The 23,114-nt window shown below is 44.3% G+C and overlaps 1 protein-coding gene across 1 annotated transcript in view; it reads left to right on the top strand.

Annotated features, from left to right (window-relative positions):
- The window catches only part of FXYD1 (FXYD domain containing ion transport regulator 1), a 58,215-nt gene that overhangs the window by 23,900 nt on the left and 11,201 nt on the right, over positions 1-23,114 (top strand). Inside the window, exons 3-6 of the mRNA XM_048501650.1 lie at positions 10,191-10,255; positions 14,049-14,087; positions 17,565-17,639; positions 18,826-18,862. Coding sequence (XP_048357607.1) covers positions 10,191-10,255; positions 14,049-14,087; positions 17,565-17,639; positions 18,826-18,862 — 216 coding nt within the window. The remainder of the gene's footprint in view (positions 1-10,190; positions 10,256-14,048; positions 14,088-17,564; positions 17,640-18,825; positions 18,863-23,114) is intronic.

The following is a 23,114-nucleotide window of genomic DNA, read 5'->3' as shown; positions in this document are numbered from 1 at the left end:
CGACTCATTACTGACCCATGGGGTGACTTCACAACATTTACTAGGCAGACTTTGTTCGCAAGGTGGTTTGCCATTGCCTTCCCCGGTCATCTACACTTTACCCCCAGCAACCTGGGTGTTCATTTTACCAACCTTGGAAGGATGGGTCAATCTTATGCTGGCTTCCTGAACCCAACTTCCTTTGGAATCGAACTCAGGTCATGAGCAGACCTTGTTGACGGCAGTACTGCAGCTCACCACTCTGGCCCAAGGGGCTCCTTATGTTTGCTCTTTATGCATGCAGAGCAGCAGTGGCGTAGGAGGTTAAGAGCTCGTGTATCTAATCTGGAGGAACTGGGTTTGATTCCCCGCTCTGCCGCCTGAGCTGTGGAGGCTTATCTGGGGAATTCAGATTAGCCTGTACACTCCCACACACACGCCAGCTGGGTGACCTTGGGTTAGTCACAGCTTCTCGGAGCTCTCTCAGCCCCACCCACCTCACAGGGTGTTTGTTGTGAGAGGGGAAGGGCAAGGAGATTGTAAGCCCCTTTGAGTCTCCTGCAGGAGAGAAAGGGGGGATATAAATCCAAACTCCTCCTCCTCCTCCTCCTCCTCCTCCCCTTCTTCTTCTTCTTCTTCTTCCAACAATAACAAACATCTGTTATTCCCATTGGAGATGACAGTGAGACAGTGAACTTGACCAAGGCTGTGAAAGAAAGTCTGAGGCAGAGGTGGTGCTCAGCTCACCTGGATGGTTCCTGGCCTCAGGCTCTGTGGAGTCCCGTTGGCTCTCAGACTATATCAACTATGTCTTCTGTGTTGAAATACCATTTTCTGCATGTGCGTTTGTCGGGTCGGAGAAAAATGCACAGCCTGAACTCTGACTTTATTTTCCACAACGGCAGCTGTTGACAATTGGAGGCCAGGGGTTCTTGCAAACACGGTTTGCAAAAGTGTGTGTTTTCAGATCACACTTTGGCCCGCACCGTCGTCATGCGGAGAATGTTACAGGACGTTTCTCTTTAGCTTCATTGCCAGGGAGGGGGCAGGGGAGAGGAGAAGGGATCCCTGAAACGGCCCTGAGTGAGGAGCACCCTCGAGACAGGTTATCATCTGTAAACATTGGTGAGCCATTTTCCGCCCCGTTGGCATAGCAACGGGCCTTTGCCCTCTTTCCCTCAGGGCCAGCTAGACCATTACAGGATGTGAAATAGAAGGCCCAACAGCAGCTGTTCCAAGAGCCATTTCCTTTCCTCCCCCCTTGTGTTTTCCCTTCCACCTGACTCTTTTGGAACCCCCCCTTATTGTTCCTTCAGCTCTTCTAGCATCTACTCCTCTTCTCTGCTTTTTCTACAGAGCCATCCTTTAGTTTATGAAGAGGGAGATGGCCATTTTTTAATCTTCCTTCTCAGCACAGCTCTGTTTTACACCCAATTCTTGGTCCACATTGATTGACTCTTGTAGCACTAGCATTGCCAACTTTGCTTTCAGGCCACAGAGCGGAAGGCCGAAGCCTCCTCTCCAGTGGTGGGATCCAAAAATTTTAGTAACAGGTTCCCATGGTGGTGGGATTCAAACAGTGGCGTAGCGCCAATGGGGCTGGGCAGCGCATGATGGGGGCGTGGCCAGGCATTCCAGGGGCGGGGCATTAATAATGTCTCTGTTACCGTAAAAAACTCTTACTGTAAAAAAAAAGTTCCTAATTTCCAGCTGGTATCTTTCTGTCCATAATTTAAACTCATTATAGCAAGTCCTATTGTCTACTGCCAACAGAAACAACTACTCCTCTAATTGACTGCCTGTCAAATACTTAATACTTTCAAATACTTAATTTTGTTTCTAGAAATCAAAAGGATACTTTCCTTAAACAAGGAACTTGACCATATTTCTAAAACATGTTTTTAAAACAGCCCAACAGGGAGAATTATCCCGTTTTCTACCTTCGCTAACCAGCCACATAGGAAACAACAGGACTTTATGATTTTTGGACCTGATGGAATTTCTAACGGAAAAGCAGACCCAATTAGTAACCCCCTCTCGGCACACACAAATAATTAGTAACCCACTCTCGGGAACTGGTGAGAACCTGCTGGATCCCACCTCTGCTCCTCTCCCCCATGTGCCAGGATACCACTCCAAATTGGGTTCATGTCTAGAGTTGCCACTCTCCTGGCGAGGCCTAAAGCTGGCTCATAATTGCTACTGACCTCCTTACTACGAATATCAGTTCCCCTGTAGGAAATGGCAACTTCAGAAGGCAGCTTCTATCGCATCTCTGTGGATTTTGCTCCTCTCCCTAAATTCCATCCTTTCCAGATTCCAAGCCCAAATCTCCTGGCATTTCCCACCTGAATTTGAAAAAAACTTGGCCATTTATGCATGCAGATCTTACCTCGTGGCTGTTTGCTTCGCAGTGGGTTTTTCCCTTGGTTTTTTGTTTAAATGGAGTTCTCCAGCTGCAAAGTGACCCCAGCTGAGCCAATCCACCACTTTGTCCATAACCTGTTTCCACTGGCGTAATGCTTATTGGGCAAGGTGGGCAGCTGCCCAGGGCATCACCTTGTGGGGGGCATCAAAATGCTGGGTTCGTTTTTGGGTATTTTAGTGGTTTTCCATTTTTGGCCTGCAGGGGGCGTAGTTTTTAGGCTAGCGGCACCAAATTGACAGCAATGCAGAAAACTCAATGAAGAACAAAGATTCTTGGGCAAATTTCTAGGATGTTCCTGCAGGGGGTGCATTTTTGGATGTATCGGCACCAAAATTTCAGGGTATCATCTGGAGATGGTGGCACCCCCCAAGTTTGGTGCAGTTTGGTTCAGGGGGTCCAAAGTTATGGACCCTCAAAGGGTAGCCCCCATCTCCTTAGCAAAGAATGGGGGATGGGGCACCCCCTTTGAGGGTCCATAACTTTGGACCCCCTAAACCAAACTGCACCAAAATTTGGGGGTACCATAAGGAAAGTTTCCAGATGATACCCTGAAATTTTGGTGCCGATACATCCAAAAATGCGCCCCCTGCAGGAACATCCCAGAAGTTTGCCCAAGAATCTTTGTTCTGCATTGAGTTTTCTGTATTGCTGTCCATGGGGGTTGCTGGCTGGGGGGGGGGGACATTTCTGAAGGCACAGTCTCAAAACTTTCAGGGTCTCATCAGGAGACTGCCCTAATGATACCATCCAGGTTTGGTGCAGTTTGGTTCAGGGGGGCCAAAGTTATGGACCCTCAAAAGTGTAGCCCCCATCTCCTATTAGCTCCCATTTGAAACAATGGGGGATGGGGCACCCCCTTTGGGAGTCCATAACTTTGGACTCCTTGAACCAAACCTCACCAAACTTGGGGAATAGCATAAGGACAGTCTCCTGATGATATGCTGAAATTATTGTGCTGATATGTCTAAAAAGGCACTCCCTGCAGGCACCAATGTCCTGGTGCAAAAAAAAAATTGGTCATGGTGGAGTGGTCACCCATGCGGGGGGGGGGGGATCCAACTCATGTTTTGCCCAGGGCTACAGTTTGCCCAGGGCTGCCTCATTACCCCCCTGCCTGTTTCCTTGTTCTATCTGTGAAACCTCCAGCTGGGGAAGTTGCCAGCCACCTTTTTTAGGGGTGTCTTCTTTGGCCTAGTATTAATTTGCTGGAGCATATAAGTTTTAAGACAGTTTCTAAGGTCTATTGCTCAAGTAATTAAAAAAATACTTCCAATCCTCCAGGAGTGGTGCCCAGAAGAGCAGGAAGAACTGCTTGTATGTGGGTTGGGGAAGTCAGGAGGAGAGAGAAAACCCAAAGAAAGCGAAAGCAAGTAGCAGAGAGCTGAACTAGATGGTCTGATCCTGCTGGCTTGTTCTTATGTTCTTATGAAACACATATTGATTCCCTTCACTCTCCCTGCAAAGTGAGAGGAAAAGTCACGGTTTAAGAGGTTTCAGAAACCACGGAGCTTCTCTGATCTGAGGTGTGGTGAATTCAGGAGAGGGGAAAACTTGTGTGTATCCGAGAATCCAATGTGAAGGGAATGAGCGCTCAATGCAAAGGAGACTACAAGTGCATAAATGGCCCCTTATCTGTGCCTGGAAATTAAACTCCAAGCATGGGACTCTCAGGGCGATTTCGCACTTACCGTGTGAACTCAAGTTCGACATATGTTCAACCCAAGTGTTCCCCACATCCAGTGAATCCGACGTGGGTTTGTCCTGCTCTGCTCCATTCTGGAATTATATTTTCTACTCCACCGGCGAGGTGGGGTAAACCAGCGAAGCTAGGTTGAATTCAAGCGAAGTGGGGAATCTTTGTCGGGTCGATTCACCAGTTCAACCAATCACAGATGAATGTTTTGGGCATGCGCAGAACGGAAGACTCGCGCCGACAAAAAGCGCGCCTTTCCCCCCGCTTCCGTATAACACTGACCATGCGCAGTAACGAACAGGGGCGTACCTAGGCAAACTGGCGCCTGGGGACAAAACCTGAGTTTGGCGCCCCCCTCCCTGCCCGGGAAAAGAAAATGGATGGGTGGGACATTGAGGTGGTGAACCTTCAAAGGACCCTCAGCAACACTCAGCTGACAAATAAAGACCGCCTGAATCCCTTGCAGCTGGGAGGGCTCTCACCCTTGACCTCCACACTTCACACAACAGCAGATTTGGCTAATGTGGTTCACCCCCCCATGATGTGGCAGGAGGGCTTCAGGCTGGAGTCTTTGCAGCTAATATCCATTTGAGGACTTTCCTACCTGCCATGATGAGCTCAAATGAACAGCAAGACCAGTCCTAATCAGACCAAATGGCCAGTGAGGATGACCCAACAGAAGTATTGTGATGCAAGATTGTTTACTGTCATCGTTATGGTAACGCCTACACTTGAATAGCCTCCGGTTAGCCTGATCCCCTCCCCCTCCCCAACCATACCCAGCCATCTCTGAAGCCAAGCAGGGCTGGTCCTGGCTAGTACTTGGATGAAAGGCTTTCAAGGAATACCAGGGCAGTGCCGGAGAGGCAGGCGATGGCAAACCACCTCCAAATGTCTCTTACCTTGAAAACTCAACCAGGGTTTGCCATAAGTCAAATGTAATTGACAGCAAAAGAAAAATTTTAAAAGCTGTAAGGAAAACATAACTATGCCATATGGCACAAGCATGTGGAATTTTTTGCACTAAAATAAAAGAGAAAAGCAAGGTAGATCTAATGTTCTAGAGTCTAGGGGCACATCGTGGTATGACAAACTAATTTACAGAAGACCAGAAGCCACTGGGAGATATTAGCCCACAACAAGGTCCCACCATAGAGGGGAGGAGGCATCTGAGATTGCACCAGCTTCCAAAAGGAGGCTCAGATTCCAAAGGGGCACCTTAAGAAAAATGCAGCGCTTAGACCACTGGTCAGAGAAGTCCATGAACCTTTCCTTGGAGGACTTTCCTACCTGCCATGATGAGCTCAAATGAACAGAACCGAAGGCAGGATGGGAGTGACAGCTCTAAGGAGAGATTATTACCCATAGGAAGCCTATAAAAATTATATATATTAGGATATATTGCTGAAGAAGTAGTCAAAAAACGCTACTTATGCGCAAAGCGTTTCCTGTTTGTTTTGATATGGTACTTTTAAGTGTGCTGCAAAAAAAATTGGATAATGATGGAATAGAGCATATATACTCTGGTGTATTGATGACTGAAAAAAATAATTTTTGTTCTTATGAATCATGAATTTGGAAGTATGAAATATGGACGGATATCCTTTATGGATTATGGATTTATGTATGTAATATGATGATATATGAAATGAAATAAGACGACAAAACTGGATACATAATAGTAAAGAACATTTTATTTCACATCAGCTTGAGTGCAACGGTTTTAATTTGTGAAGTTTTGAGGTAGTGCATGTTGCACTCAGTTTTTTGTAAGTGTTCAACAGTGTTGGATAGTGTTATGGTGGGTGAAAGGGACCCCTTTGGGGGTCGAATCGACCCCTATCACAGGGGTTGCCTAAGACTTTCTGCATCAGTGTTCTCCATCTGAAAAATGGATAAAATGTTAGGGTTGGGGGGGTCACCACAACATGAGGAACTGTATTAAAGGGAGTCAGCGGCATTTAGGGAAGGCTTGAGAACCACTGACCTAACCCCTCCTCCAACCCTATCTAGGATGGCACAAAAAAACTGTCAGCTGGCTTGGGAGGCTTGCACCCATTCCCCACTTGCAACTGCAACAACTTAGCACACTCTGGACATTGTTTCGCATCCAAGTACTTGCCAGGACTGGCCCCTGCTTGGCTCCAGAGATCAGAGGAGATCCAGGCTAGCCCCGGCCTAGTATAGGATCACTGCAGCCCACAGCAAGGTCCCACCGTGAGGGGAGGAGGCATCTTGAGATCACACACCAGCTCCCAAAGAAGGCTCCAGATTCCTAAAAAAAGGGGCACTCCAGCTTTAAGAAAAATGCAGTGCTTAGACCACTGGAATGATGCACATTTGCTCTGCCTCAGGAAGAAAGAAAAAATAACTCCGGACACCTCGAGAAGGGTGACATGGACACCTAAAATAGAAATTCTCTTACGGGTGCCTTCACCTATATGCATGTAAAAAATGGCCCAGAAATTGCAACTGTAGGAAGCCAAAAAAGCTACACAGTTTTGGTGAAATAAGATCTCACCCAGAGAAGCCAAGGAAAACTCCATCCAGTATAAAAAGGGTTGGCCTGGAAGCAGAGTAGAAAACAACAGAACTTGAGCAGGCAAACAGGGCCTCTTTAATCGGCCCTCCTTTGCATTGTTCTGCAAGAAAGCCAAGCAGGCATAATCCCATATGCAAGGAGGAATACTGGTTCTGTCTCTGGCTTCCACCCCTAGCGGCAGAGGGACTCTCTGCAGGAAGGGAGCAGAGAAGATCCATGAATCCTTTCCTTGGAGTACTTCTCTCCTACCTGCCAAGCATGAGCTTAAAATGAACAGTATGGAAAAGTCCTAACCAGACCAAATGGCCAGTGAGGATGACCCAAACAGAGGTGTTGTGATGCAAGATTGTTTTACTGCCATTGCTATGGGAGAAACACCCTAGACTTCTGTAGTGTAGCCCACGAGGCTAGCCCTGATCTCCTCTTGATCTCTGGAGCCAAAGCAGGAAGCCAGTCCTGGCTGGGGTACTTGGATGGACAATGTCAAGTGTGCTAAAAGGTGTAAAGCTGGCTTGAGGGGAATGCGGTGCAAAGCAGGGCGCATCTAGGCAAACTGGCCAGGGGACAAAACCTGGAGTTTGGCCCCTCCCTTGCTCCTCGGGCTCGGGTGAGTGGGCTGCCACCCCACCACCCCTGGCACCACATGACCAAACAATGATTTTTTGTACACCAGCTCACAAAGAAACACCTCCCACTCCCCATCAAAACATCATACATGGCTCTCTCCCCACCAACTCTTTTCCTAATTTCCTAATCAACAGCAACCCTAGGGAGGTAGGTTGTTAGGCCTGAGAAAACAACTCCAAGCCAGTGCAAGTGGGTATTAAGCATGTAAATCTCTCACAAATCACCTCCCCAGCAAAAACATTTACCAAACAAATGTCAGCATCATCATCTCACAAAACACTCTCCAGTGGATATCCACCCCCCCAAACAGCATCACTTTCAATGGTAAGTTTAAACTGAGTGAGCTTCCAGATTCCTTCTTTTTTAAACCTACCTTTAAAGGGAGAATCTGGGGTCCCCAGTTAAAACAAAATTGAAAGTGATGCTGTTTGGGGCTGGATTATTCCCCCACCCCCTGAAACAGCATCACTTTTGAGGGTTGGAGATTCAGATGAAAACAAATAGCAGATTCGGCTGGAATCTGGAGCAAATTGAGCACGATGGGACAAAACTTGTCCGGATTCATGTCCTACCCAAATATGAACAAATCTGAATCTACTGCCAAGGTATTTGGGTTTGGGGGTGGGTGGGTATTTTTGAGGTGTTTTCGGCTTAAACTGCTTCTGGAATGGGGCCGACGAGGTTGAGAGAGTTCTTGAGAGAACTCAGCTCCACAGGCTTTCATGTGCAGAGATGAGGGAAACAAAATAATCCTTTTGAGGGGCCCATAAGAATTGAACCCCCAGAAGCAAAGGCCTTAAACCTGGATGCTATTGCCAGGAGGTCCCTCCTGGAGCCACCCCTGAAAGTCTGGTGCCTCTGTCTTCTAAAAAAATGTGCAGCCTGCCTACACACACTCAGAAATTCCCCCATTGGCTAAGCAATGGGAGCAAAGTCACTACCAAAACAGTAAAATGAATCTTGGGCACATTTTCTTGGGGTGCCTGGAAGGGAGTGTATTTTAAAGCTAGTGACACTAAAATTCAGGGTATCATCTTCATTAACTATTCTTGTAATTATTGTTTTACTAAGTTTGGTGGGGTTATGTTCAGGGGGGGACCAAAGTTATGGTCCCTTCAAATGGAGTAACCCCATCTCAGGTTAGCTCCCATTGAAAACAATGGGGTTCAATGGGCACCAGCACAGGGGAGTCCATGCTTTGCTTCCCCTGAGGCAAGCATCACCAAATTTGAATCGCTCAGAGACAATCTCTGGATGGTAAACCCTGAAACTTTGAATTACCATGCTAGCCTAAAAATGCACTTACGAAATTCAGAACATGAAAAAAACACTTAATTTTTTAAAACCACAAGCGTCCCTGGGAAATGTTGAAGCCCCATCGCGACTAAATGAGGGGCTGCCGGGTCATAGGGTACCCCTGCATCCTCAGGGCAGGAACGCATACACTGGTAGCGAAGGAGTAGATTACCACGCCAGCTCATAGCAGCGTAAATGGCAGCTTTTTTTTTTTCCTTCACTGTACCGTTTCACCCAATCAACCTCTACGTGGCTATGCTTATTAAAAAAAAATTGGGAACAAAAGGGGCTGCGTTTTCAGCATTCCCCGCATGAGCGCGGCCAGCCAATCAGGCCGCGGCGAGTTAGCAATAATGGCGAGGTGATCCGCCTGGCTGAACTTCGGCTCCGGCAGGACAACCTCGGCTGCTGTGGGAAGCTACGAGGGATTGACATAGGTCGACTCTTTTCAGCCTGATGAGTCGACCCTCTGTCAATTCTCAAGTGCGAAATCGCCCTCAGAGCACTTCACATAGCAGGCCCAAGGGGGAACAAGAGGACTTTGTATATAACAACAAAACTTTATTTAAAAGTTTAAAAACCTCACTTTAGAAACTTTCACCTGAAGGGGTTTGGAGACCACCCAGAATTAAAACAAATCTCCAGATCACAGAGATCAGTTCTCCTGGAGAAAATGACTGCTGTGGAGAATGGAGTCTTCAGCATTATACCCTGCTGAGACCCCTCCCCTCTTCAAACTCTGGCCTGTCCAGTATCTGTCCCCCCACATCTCCAAGAATTTCCCAATGTGAAGTTGGTAACCCCAGTTTTGTGCATTGGAGACCTAAGAGACGTGGATTAAATCCCCACTGCAGCCTCAGGCTTGTTGGGGCGATCTTGGAATCAGTCATGTCCTCTCAGCCTAGCCTACCTCAAAGGGTTGTTGTGAAGGTAAAATGGGGCCGGGAGAACTGCGTACACTGCTCAGAGCAGCTTGGAAGAAGGGAAGGATAAAAATACAATTGATAGAGATATCCCATTAGTGAAGTGCCCTGATAGCCAAACTACCCTGAGACTGACCTTTCCTCAGAACTGCTGGGTCATGTCCTGCCAGGGAGAAGTTTACCACACATCACCTGGCAATGTGTGTTAAAAGAAGTCATAGGATCAGTTGTTTTGCTTTCTCCCTGCATTACAAAGTCATAATTCCAGAGATACTGAAAGAGAGGCACAAAAATTTGTCCTTGTGATTTCACTAAAGTGAGGCTCATTCCGCACATGCAGAATAATGCACTTTCAAACTTCTTTCAGTGCTCTTTGAAGCTGTGCGGAATGGCAAAATCCACTTGCAAACAGTTGTGAAAGTGGTTTTAGTAGCGATGACTGCGTGTGCGGAAGGGGCCTCTGAGTTTAAAAAATCAAAAAGGATTGCAAGATTCACTCTAGGCAAAAAGTAACCAACCTGTGCCAGAATTTGGCCACAAACTATCTCCAGAGAAGACACCTTTTGATCGATGTTTGCCTGTATGTAACCAGTAGTGTTTGATGCCTGATGGGGCTAGAATGGCAGATTCAAGGATTCAAGGGTGGCATCCTTCATATTATTTTAACCAGGCACTTAACTGTCATTGCTTTTATCTCTTCAGCACGAACATGAACCTGTGGCTCTTTCTGTCTCTCTGTGGGGCTCTGCTTGCACCTTTGGCTGCAGGTAAGATCAGAAACTAGGAAATAAGTAGAAGAAACCATGGAGCGTGCCTTCCGTTGTCAGCAACTCTTTTGAAAAATTAAAATAGCACTTGTGGTGTGTACTCTTTATCACTTTCAAAAATCCAGATCCTGCATCTTGAATCCATGAAAGCAACTTTGTGTGCTTTCCCTTAATTTATTTTGTGAGCCTAGGAGGAGTCTGGGAGCTATGCAGTGATTTGGAACCTCAATCCCATAAGGGTTGCACAGCCCTACTTGGGATGCTGAACTTTAAGCAGTTTCCCAAGTTCATTTCCACTGTCCCAGTCGGGAATCAAAAACTCAGTTCCAAACAATCTCCAAATACCAAATTATATATTGGCCCTTTCTGCACAGCCAAAATAAAACATTTCGAGGCAGGAAACAAAACATTTCCTCTGATCAGTTCTGCATGGTTTTTAGCCCAAAACGTTTTATTGCCAGCCTCAAAACATTGTATATGCATCCTCAATTTTAGCAGTTCTTTTCCTGAAAATGTTTTCAAAACATCTTCACTTGCTGTGTGTTTGTCTTTAAAATGACGATGATGTGGCTGGCCTCCATGCTTGAATAGGGCCTTCTGACTCTGGCCCGGCCTGGTGGAGCAGCTCTCCCTCCAGCTGTCGGGCCTCTTGGGTTTCCTCGGTGAGGAGTTCCGTGGGGCCTGTAAGCTGAGCTGTTCCACCGGGCCTTTGGAGAGACCAGCCGCTGATAGTGCCCCCCTCTCCTTTTTAGGCCCTTACATCCGGGCCGCTTGTCATCCAAAGAGACTCGCCGTTCCTCCCTCTAGGGGAGGGGATTGAAAATTGAGATTGCTGGACGCCACTTAGCTTTAAATTTGTATTTATTATATTAGTATACTTAGTTTCATTGTTCTTATCGCTGCTTTTAAAGGTTTTAGTTATTTTATGATTGTACTACGCTATATGTTGTACTACGCTATATGTTGTACTACGCTATATGTTGTACATGGATGGATGGATGGATGGATGGATGGATGGATGGATGGATGGATGGATGGATGGATGGATGGATGGATGGATGGATGGATGGATGGATGGATGGATGGATGGATGGATGGATGGATGGATGGATGGATATAGATAGATAGATAGATAGATAGATAGATAGATAGATAGATAGATAGATAGATAGATAGATAGATAGATAGATAGATAGATAGATAGATAGATAGATAGATAGATAGATAGATAGATAGATAGATAGATAGATAGATAGATAGATAGATAGATAGATAGATAGATAGATAGAAATGATTCCCACGCCTCTCTGCAATCCACAGACTTCTTCCTTGGTGCCATTTTTTGAGTTTGCTCCATTGTCAAGCCTGTTTATTTTTATTAGGCTTTTTGAAAAATGGGGGGAGGGGAGGAATATCTTCAAAGATATGACCCCAAGAGAATCACAGCAGGAAGCTTTGAAGCATCAAAACTAGGAATCCATGGCGAAGTCAAAATAAAACAGAAGAATCACAAAATGGTACCAGGTAGCATTTCAATGGAGTGCAAATAAATTGGGGAGATTGAAAATGTTTTGCAAACATTTTCAGTGACTTGTACAGAAATGGCCATTGGGTGTATAATATCAATGAGGTCCCCATGAAGTACCTTAATTCTCTCTTTTCCCCACCCCATGAACAAAGCATCAAGGCCTGCAGTGTTTCAGAGAAACAGTGGTTCTCTGATGCACAGGTCCTATTGCCAGCATTTCTGCCAGGAGTCCCATAGATCAGCAGTTCCCAGCTTTTGGGGGACGGTGGCTCACAAGTCCAAATATACTTGGTATATTCTGTGCTTCTGTGCTACAAGCCCTCCCCAGAAATGGTCCCAGTAAAATCCTTAGTGGGTTGTGCTTCCATAGTCTGACTAATGAGTTGGCAATTGACATCTTCCATTCCCAAATGGATGTATTAGATGTTTCAAAGGGGTGGGTAAGAAATGTAGCTTGGCAGAGTAAATAATCACAGCTGCTGCTGGTTACCTTATAATAAAGTTTACTAAGAAAAAATGAATAGGAAGGGGTACCTGGATAGAAAAAACAATAAACAGTCCTCTCTAAGCTGATCTGCATGTTGCTTCTACATTGTGAAAAATGTGACTGGCTAGATTATAGGGGTCTCCAACCTATGGATCTCCAGGTGTTCATGGACTACGATTCCCATCAGCCCCTCTCAGCATGGCCAATTGGTGGAGCTGATGGGAATTGCCCTTCAAGAATATATGGAGGGCTGTAGGTTGGAGATCCCTGGACTAGAACAAAGAGGGGAAGTCACCTGTACAACTTCCTCTGAGCAACTATGTGACTTATTGCGCTTCCTACATCGCAATATATTGATTAACCAATGACAGTCAGTGGATCACCTCATTAATGAAGGTAACAAGCTACTTGATACCCCATTGGGTATATGCTAACTAGCTGTCTATTCACTCACACGTTGAACTCTTCCATGACACTTGCTGAAGAGGAATTCCATTCTGTTCTGCTTGAGCAATACTTTTAAATGGCTGCTTACTGAGTCAGTCAAAGGGAGGCAAGGATTATGCAGTTTTGTTCTGGGATAAGGACCTGCTGACTGGCTAGAGCCAACCACGGTTTGTCTTCTCTCTCTTTCTTAGCATCCAGGAAACTGTCCAGAGCTGGGTTCTGCTCCTCCTCCCAACCCCTGCAGGTGTATTTCTGACCATCACTTACTGGAAGCTAACAACAGAGAGCAGATATCCCATTCTTGCCCTCCTTGTGAACTTTGCAAGTGACATCTGGTTGGCTGCTTCAATAAGCAGACAGAACACTACTGGATAAAGACAGTTCTGGCTTTGCACATCAGCTCTGCTATCTTTTCTAACCACATTTGTCCTAATTGTTCCCGGAAATGATGACTATACTTTGCCAGCGCTGTAGACGTTCAGAGGGCTTGCTAGATCCCTATCTGAAAAGGACTCGTGCTATTCCTGGAGCACCTTTTATATGTATAATCTGAAGCTCCATCTACATATTATAAAGTCCTTCTGTTTGCTGGGGAACAACACAAGGGCTGTATATCAGACAGGGGATGGGAGGTTTGTTACCCATTGTTTTTGCATTCACAAACCACCCCACGAAGTGGTTATTGGCTCTGTTGTAAAAGCTTACACTGCTACTCTAGGGCCGTGGTGGTGAACCTTTGGCACTCCAGATGTTATGGACTACAGTTCCCACCAGCCCCTTCCAGCATGGCCAATTGGTAGAGCTGATGGGAATTGCCCTTCAAGAATATATAGAGGGCTGTAAGTTGGAGACCCCTGGACTAGAACAAAGAGGGGAAGTCACCTGGCCATGCTGGCCAGGGGGTGATGCTGGCAGGGGGTGATGGGAATTGTAGTCCATAACATCTGGAGTGCCAAAGGTTCGCCACCACTGCTCTAGGGTCTCAGGCAGTGGTTTTTCGCCTGCTTCCTGAGTCTTTTTTATTCTGGGGTCTGAACCTGGGACATTCTGCATGCAAAGCAGATGCCCCACCAGTGAGCCATCCCCCCTCCCCAAAGAAATATCTCTGTTTCTTTCTAGAAATATCCGTCCCGTAGTGTTGCCTGGGGTCCTTTTGCCCAGCAGCCTGACCAGAAAGAAGCAGTCATACAAAATCTCTCACCAATTCTGTATTCATCAGAACTGAGATCTGCATGGTGGAATCCCATCAGTTTCATTGTAGTGTTTGCATTAGGGGTCGAATCAAGGACGAACTGCCTCACTGATCCCCTCTGTGTGTGCCTCTCTTTCAGAACCAGGTAGCGAACCGACGCACGACCCCTTCAATTATGGTGAGTTAGTCCAGTTTATTTGGAACAAGTCGTTGGTTGTCACAAATGGCGGATATACCCATAGACTGGACGAGGGATTCACAGGGTTTTTACTGTCGCTTGGCAGATGTGTCTGTCCAAGCAAAATTCAAGGAATAAAAGTCCAGTGCATGAATACAGCAGGGAAAATATCACCAATGTCAGGGTGTATCAGGTTGGGGGAAAGTTGCAAGGAATTGGCAGAACCACCCTCATGAGTGACTCCTGATCTGAATTGGGCTTTTGATGCACATGCTGAGGCATCGGAGTTCATATTGGGAACTTGCTATCTTATGCCTGATTGGACACGGAGCCCCCTGAACCACAGATTATGTAACGTGCCACTTTATCTGTTATTGGCTCCAGACTTACAATTGGTATCTTATGGCTGAGATACAATAAAACCTTGCAATGGCAGGCCTGTATTATCTTTCTTGCAAGAATTTGGTACATATTGGGGCAATATAGCAATCCCTTATTGAAGATTCTAATTGTGTGTCAATACCAAGGTGCCATTTGAAGTTATTTTTGCAAATACAGCGGAACCTCGGTTTTCGTTGGTAATCCGTCCGAAAAGAATCGATGAAAACCAAAACCCATGAAAACCGAGGCAAACGTTTCCATAGGAATCAATGTCAATCCAATTAATTCGTTCTAGGCACTACGAAATCGACGACCCAAAAACCATAGCATTTTAGGTGAACAAACATAGTGTTTAATGCTGGAAAACAGCAACAAACAATAACACTAGGACCAGCTCTTGGCTTCAGAGCCAATTCCGGACCAATGCTCACACCACCAGAAAGCTTTGTCTCAAAGAGGTCTCGTTTCTGGCAGCCTCTTTTAAGATTTGTCTGAAATGGGAAGCTAGACATTGCTCATTAAACAAGTTGCAGACCGACGCCAAAGCAGCAGCAATACGGTCCAGTGCTTTTTTCTCCACAATTGCGGAATCCCTCGCACCCTTTACTGCAAATGCGATGAAAACCGAGACCGTCGATGAAAACCAAGAGACTCGGAAATTTTCACTGAAAAAAAATGCGATGAAAAAGCTCGAGGAAGCCGATGAAAACCGAAGGCAATGAAAACCGAGGTTCCACTGTAGATTCATCTCAGTCATAAAGAGTATAATAAATATTATCTGTAGTCTGGAAGTTAGGTGTTTTAGCCTTGACCACTGAAGAAGGCCCTTTGGCCGAAACACATTTGGTTGGCCAGGGTCAAAAACAATCTAGCTGTACCTATTTATTTATGTATGTGTAAGCAAACATTTGCAATGTATTCTTTTATGGGCTCTTATATGTGTGTGTATCCTATATTTTTATCATTTTGTATTGCATTTTGTATAAGACATTATTTTCCTCTGAGTTAAATGTGTGGTAGATTTTTCTGATGGAAAAAAATTGTCCTCACTTGGCTGATTTTTTCTTCTGCCCTGGTTTCAAAAGTCTCGTAGGGAAAACTCAACTTTATACAACTTTCTCCATCCAAGCATGGGGTAGTGGCAAGCATGGGGCTAAATCTGGGAGACCTGGCCTTGAATCTCCACTTCGGATAACCAAAAAAGTTGGGACTATAGCAGGTTACATAAATATAAAAGTTTGGGAAAATATATGTCATTTGCTAACAAGCTCAAATTACATTCCCGAAAACTAAAATTTAATTATAAATATTAAAAACTGTGCATTGAAATACATTAGTTGGGGTTTCATACAGTTTTTAATATTTATAATGTGATTAAAGTTTTTGGGATACAATTTTAGAGCTTTTTGCCATTAACATTTATATTCCCATATTTTAATTTTTCTTCTTCTTTTTTTCAACCTTTACGGTTCCCTGATCTGTTCTGGGGGGCATTTTTCTCTCTCCTTTTTTTAAGTTCATTTTTACAGCTTAAAATTCCCACTCTGCCATAGAAGATCAGCCAGCATAGTGTAGTGGTTAAGAGCAGGTGGATTCTAATCTGGAGAACCAGGTTTGAGTCCCCACTCCTCCACCTGAATGGCAGAGGCTTATCTGGTGAACCAGATGTGTTTCCAACACTCCTACATTCCTGCTGGGTGACCTTGGGCTAGTCACAGTTCTCTCCGAACTCTCTCAGCTCCACCTGCCTCACAAGGTGTCTGTTGTGGGGAGAGGAGGGGAAAGGAGCTTGTAAGCCACCTTGATATAAATCCAAACTCTTCTTCTTCTTCTTCTTCTTCTTCTTCTTCTTCTTCTTCTTCTTCTTCTTCTTCTTCTTCTTCTTCTTCTTCTTCTTCTTCTTCTTCTTCTTCTTCTTCTTCTTCTTCTTCTTCTTCTTCTTCTTCTTCTTCTTCTTCTTCTTCTTCTTCTTTCATGCTGCTTAAACTTCGCTGGGCCTTTTCCAGAGCTCACTTTAACACACTCCCCTCAGCTGTACAATCTGATAGGTTTCAAAATATACAGTTGAAGTCAGGCTTCTGCCTTTGCAGTATCCAGGACATAAAGACGATTACTCATACATTACTCCACTGTGAATTTTATACTGTTGAGAGGCACAAACTAATTACACTCCTGTTCTACTGCTTTAGACATTTAATCCATACACCTGATACAGAGTATTTTCTGACCAGAGTTTTGCTTGAGGATAAGAACCCTGATATCTCATATGCTGTGGCAGAAGTTTGTTCTTCTGTATGTAAAAAAAACAAACATAGTCACATGATAAAAAAGCATGCAAGTTCCTCCCTTTGAAAAGGGGTAATACTAAAGCTGACTCAACCGTCCTTGCTTTAAGCGGGACTGTGCGCCTTTGGACAATTTGAACATGGCCGGTCCTGCGGGTTCTACAAATTGTTCTCCGAGTTTTGAGGAGGAAAGCTGCTGCACTGCTGCCTTGGGGCGAAGGCAGTAAGCAGTAGCCTCCCGCGCTCCAGTAACCACAGGAGCGCGCTGGCCATTAGGAGCTGGGTGCTTTGACTTAGAGCGTTTGCTTACGCTTCCTGTCACAGGGCGAACGCAAACGGTAAGCCCAAGAAGCCCGTCGCGCTTCTGGAAGAAACTCTTGCTAGCGGCAGCTTCCCACGTCTCCGCATCACTGAAATTTACCCTTATCTGGCCACCTTTTAGGTAACTTCTTACCTTTCGCATTTAGATTTCCTCTTTTGTGCTGCTGTCTATTCCTTTGTTATTTCACTTATGGTTATTTGCATTGATGGTTTGACTTTTTATATCATTTCTATGTATCGTTTTCATATTGCTGGCCTACGACCATAATTAAAGTTAAAATTAAAGCCATGGAAGCTCTCTGGGTGACCATGGGCCTGTCACACAATCTCAGCCCAGCCTACCCAACAGGGTTGTTGTGATGACCAAGATAAGAAGCGGAGAATGAACTGAGCCGCTTTGTGTCCCCATTGAGGAGAAAGGCAAAGGATGAATGAAGCAAATGAGTAAATTGGAGCCTCAAATTGCTACTGCTTTCTTTTCCCTTCCCAGATTATCACACCCTGAGAATAGGAGGGCTGGTTTTTGCCGTCGTCCTCTTCTTGCTTGGCATTCTCATTGTGCTCAGTGAGTAGTATCTCCTCTCTTCCCTCCCCCCCCCCAATAGTCCATAGGCTCAAATATGTCTATCATCGTGAATTTTTAATGATAGGTGTTTTCAGTGAATGTTATGTGCAGGTAAAATTGTTTTTAAAATGTTCGTGTGCTGCCCTGAGCCTGATGCAGGGAGGGATATGAATTTAATAAAATAAAAATAAAATAAATATTGCCCATTGGTCGACCTTTGGAAAACTGGCCAGTAGAGAAACTTGGCCTGTGTGGAGAAAATCAATCCTGCCCTCTGAAACTGTGGAGGAAGACTTCTTATCTGGAGAACCGTGCCACAGTCTTTTGGTAACAGGGATGACATACCAGGCCTATCGAGGGGGAAATGGCACCTAGAGATAACTCTGTCACGGGCTGGCAGCAAAGGAGGCACGAGACAGATCGTAGCTAATACTAACAGCTTTACTTCAGGCTTGGTCAGAATACAATTGAAGAGGACTAGTGAAAGCTCACCAATCCGTCAGTTCAGCAAAGTCCACAAGAGCAAAAAGCAAGTCAGAGGGCTGAGTCCAGGGTCCAAATAAACTTGACTAACTCCTTCTCTGGGCACCCCCCCCCCCCCATGCTTCGGGCATGGCTGAGGGGGCATGGCTCTGCTGCCCTCGAAGTCCCGCGACACCTGCCTCCTCGTGGCAGGCCAACTTCTTTCAAAAGCTTTCTTTCAAAATCGGAGCCAAAAGCCGGGCTGCATGGAGGCCGGGGCGAGGGCCCCAGGCAGCACGGAAGCTCAGGGGGCAGGCCGGCCACACCCTGACCCACCCTCCAGCCTCCACACAGGCTGGCTTTTGAAAGCTGGCTTTTGAAAGCCGGCCTGCACGGAGGTCAAGGGGCAGGGCTCAGCAGTGGCGGGTGACCCAGGCGGGTGCTCTTGATGGATCCCAGCTGAGCGCCCCCCCCGCCTCACCTCCCTACAGGTTGTGGCTTCTGGGGTGAGACTTGGTGGTGTGCAACTGTGGCGCACACTGTTTGGTCACGTGGGGGGGCTTCCATTGCCCCCCATGTGACTAAAAGGCGTGCGCCCAGGGACATGGGGTGTCCCCATGTCCCTAGGGCGGTATGCCCCTGCCTCCAGACTGCTGACTCTTGCCCTACTCTGTTCAGGTTGTCATATGCTGCTTATTGTGATGGGAATCTTTTCTTTTCCAAGGTCGACGCTGCCGTTGCAAATTCAACCAGCAACAAAGGTAAAACTTTTCTCTCTCGCTTAATTAGGTGCGGGCAGGATTAGTTCTGTGGCTTCTGCAGGCAGCTGGTCTAGCAATTAGAGGGGGAAAAAGGGGATTCCAAAAATGTGAGGGTTGAAAGACTTCTTTTAAAAACCTCATCCTCATTTTGTGATGATTTCAGGAATGAAAACTGAACAGCCAGTGTGGTATAGTGGTTGAAATGGCAGATTAGGATATGGTGACGCAGGTTCGAATCCTTGGCCTCCCATGGAAGCTTGGCGGTTGACCTTGGGTCCATCACCCTCTCTCTGTCAGTCTAACCTACCTCACAGTGTTGTTGTGAGAATAAAATGCAGAACAGAATGCAAGCCACTTTGTGTCTTCCCTGCGGAGTAAGGTGGGGCATTAATGAAGAAAATATGTGAAGTAAATAAGTAAATAAACACAGTAACCTTAAGTACACAAATAGCAAATAAACCAGGAGTCCCCAGGATACCTTCAAAGGTACTAACACATATATCCCAGCAGTACATTTTCATGAATTAGAGCTAACAGAAACATGGAAATGTTGAAATATACAGCTGGAAGGGACCTTAAGTGTTAATGGTGTTATAACATCAGGTTATGATGTTATAACATCACGTCATGATGTTATAACATCACATGATGGTGTTATAACATCAGGTCTTGATGTTATAACATCACATGATGGTGTTATAACATCACATGATGGTGTTATAACATCAGGTCATGATGCTATTACATCAAGTCATGATGTTATAACATCACGTCATGATGTTCAAGTTCAAGTCCAAATGCCTTTATAAGTCATGAAAAAAACATAACATAAAACTAGGTAATCCAATTACAGTTTGAGATACTAAAGCAACCACTCCTACTTCGTAAAGAGCATTCTTCAGAGAGAAAGAGGAACCCAGGAGGTTATTTCATAATAGTGAGCAAGAATTTGGCCACTATGTCCAATAGTAATGCCGTTACAACGCCGTTGTAACGCCGTTGTAATGCCATTGTAACGCAGTTGTAACGCCGTTGTAACATTTTATTATGGTGTTATAATATCAGGTCATGATGTTATAACATCAGGTTATGAAATTACAACATCATGTCATGATGTTATAACATCACGTCATGATGTTCCAGTTCAAGTTCAAAGGCCTTTATTATGAAAAAAAGTAACATAAAACTAGGTAATCCAAATACAGTTTGAGATACTAAAGCAGCCACTCCTACTTCATAAAGTGCATGCTTCAGAGAGAAAGAGGAACCCAGGAGGTTATTTCATAATAGTGAGCAAGAATTTGGCCACTATGTCCAATAGTAACACCGTTGTAACGCCGTTGTAATGCCGTTGTAACGCCATTGTAACATCTTATTATGGTGATATAGTATCAGGTCATGATGTTATAACATCAAGTTATCAAATACAACATCATGTCATGATATTATAACATCAGGTCATGATGTTATAACATCACATGATGGTGTTATAACATCACATCATGCTGTTATAACATCAGGTCATGATGCTATTACATCAAGTCATGATGTTATAACATGACGTCATGATGTTCAAGTTCAAGTTCAAAAGGCTTTATTAGACATTTTAAAAAAGTAACATAAAACTAGGTTATTTCATAATAGTGAACAAGAATTTGTCCCCTATGTCCAATAGTAATGCCGTTACAACGCTGTTGTAACGTTGTTGTAACGCCGTTGTAACGCCGTTGTAACGCCGTTGTAACATTTTATTATGGTGTTATAATATCAGGTCATGATGTTATAACATCAAGTTTTCAAATTACAACATCATGTCATGATGTTATAACATCAGGTCATGATGTTATAAGATCACATCATGCTGTTATAACATCAGGTCATGCTGTTATAACATCAGGTCATGATGCTATTACCTCAAGTCATGATGTTATAACATGACGTCATGATGTTCAAGTTCAAGTTCAAGTTCAAGTGCCTTTTTTAGTCATGAAAAAAACGTAACATAAAACTAGGTAATCCAAATACAGTTTGAGATACTAAAGCAGCCACTCCTACTTCATAAAGTGCATGCTTCAGAGAGAAAGAGGAACCCAGGAGGTTATTTCATAATAGTGAACAAGAATTTGGCCACTATGTCCAATAGTCATGATGTCCAATGATGTCCAAATGATGTCCAATATGTCCGATGTCCAATAGTCATGATGTCCATGATGTCCAATAGTCAAGTCATGATGTTATAACATGACATCATGATGTTCAAGTTCAAGTTCAAAAGGCTTTATTAGGCATTTTAAAAAAGTAACATAAAACTAGGTTATTTCATAATAGTGAACAAGAATTTGTCCCCCATGTCCGATAGTAATGCCGTTACAACAGCGTTGTATGAAGCATTTGAACTTGGAGCAGGAGCAGCCACTCCTACTTCATAAAGTGCATGCTTCAGAGAGAAAGAGGAACCCAGGAGGTTATGTCATAATAGTGAACAAGAATATGTCCACTATGTCCAATAGTAACGCCGTTACAACGCCGTTGTAACGCCATTGTAATGCCGTTGTAACGCCGTTGTAACGCCGTTGTAACGCCGTTGTAACATCTTATTATGGTGTTATAATATCAGGTCATGATGTTCAAGTTCAAGTTCAAATGCCTTTACTACTGATGAAAAAAATATAACACAAAACTAGGTAATCCAAATACAGTTTGAGATACTAAAGCAGCCACTCCTACTTCATAAAGTGCATGCTTCAAAGAGAAAGAGGAACCCAGGAGGTTATTTCAGAATAGTGAACAAGAATATGTCCACTATGTCCAATAGTAACGCCGTTACAACGCCGTTGTAACGCCGTTGTAACGCCGTTGTAACGCCGTTGTAACATCTTATTATGGTGTTATAATATCAGGTCATGATGTTCAAGTTCAAGTTCAAATGCCTTTATTAGTGATGAAAAAAATATAACATAAAACTAGGTAATCCAAATACAGTTTGAGATACTAAAGCAGCCACTCCTACTTCGTAAAGAGCATGCTTCAGAGAGAAAGAGGGACTCAGGAGGTTATCTCATAATAGTGAACAAGAATATGTCCACTATGTCCAATAGTAACGCCGTTACAACGCTGTTGGAACCCCATTGTAACGCTGTTGTAACGCCGTTGTAATGCCGTTGCAACGCCATTGTAATGCCATTGTAACGCTGTTGTAACGCCGTTGTAACATCTTATTATGGTTTTATAATATCAGGTCATGATGTTATAACATCAGGTTATCAAATTACAACATCATGTCATGATGTTATAACATCACATCATGCTGTTATAACATCAGGTCATGATGCTATTACATCAAGTCATGATGTTATAACATCACGTCATGATGTTCAAGTTCATGTACAAAGGCCTTTATTAGGCATTAAAAAGGTAACATAAAACTAGGTAATCCAAATACAGTTTGAGATACTAAAGCAGCCACTCCTACTTCATAAAGTTCATGCTTCAGAGAGAAAGAGGAACTCAGGAGGTTATTTCATAATAGTGAGCAAGAATTTGGTCACTATGTCCAATAGTAACGCTGTTACAACGCCGTTGTAATGCCGTTGTAACGCCATTGTAACATTTTATTATGGTGTTATAATATCAGGTCATGATGTTATAACATCAGGCTATGAAATTACAACATCATGTCATGATGTTACAACATCACGTCATGATGTTCCAGTTCAAGTTCAAAGGCCTTTATTAGGCATTACAAAAACATAACATAAAACTAGGTAATCCAAATACAGTTTGAGATACTAAAGCAGCCACTCCTACTTCATAAAGTGCATGCTTCAGAGAGAAAGAGGAACCCAGGAGGTTATTTCATAATAGTGAACAAGAATATGTCCACTATGTCCAATAGTAACGCCGTTACAACGCCGTTGTAACGCCGTTGTAACGCCGTTGTAACATCTTATTATGGTGTTATAATATCAGGTCATGATGTTCAAGTTCAAGTTCAAATGCCTTTATTAGTGATGAAAAAAATATAACATAAAACTAGGTAATCCAAATACAGTTTGAGATACTAAAGCAGCCACTCCTACTTCGTAAAGAGCATGCTTCAGAGAGAAAGAGGGACTCAGGAGGTTATCTCATAATAGTGAACAAGAATATGTCCACTATGTCCAATAGTAACGCCGTTACAACGCTGTTGGAACCCCATTGTAACGCTGTTGTAACGCCGTTGTAATGCCGTTGCAACGCCATTGTAATTCCA

The sequence above is a fragment of the Sphaerodactylus townsendi genome, linkage group LG06 (assembly GCF_021028975.2).
Source record: "Sphaerodactylus townsendi isolate TG3544 linkage group LG06, MPM_Stown_v2.3, whole genome shotgun sequence".
Lineage (NCBI taxonomy): Eukaryota > Metazoa > Chordata > Lepidosauria > Squamata > Sphaerodactylidae > Sphaerodactylus > Sphaerodactylus townsendi.
This window is presented reverse-complemented; position numbering and strand designations above follow the sequence as displayed.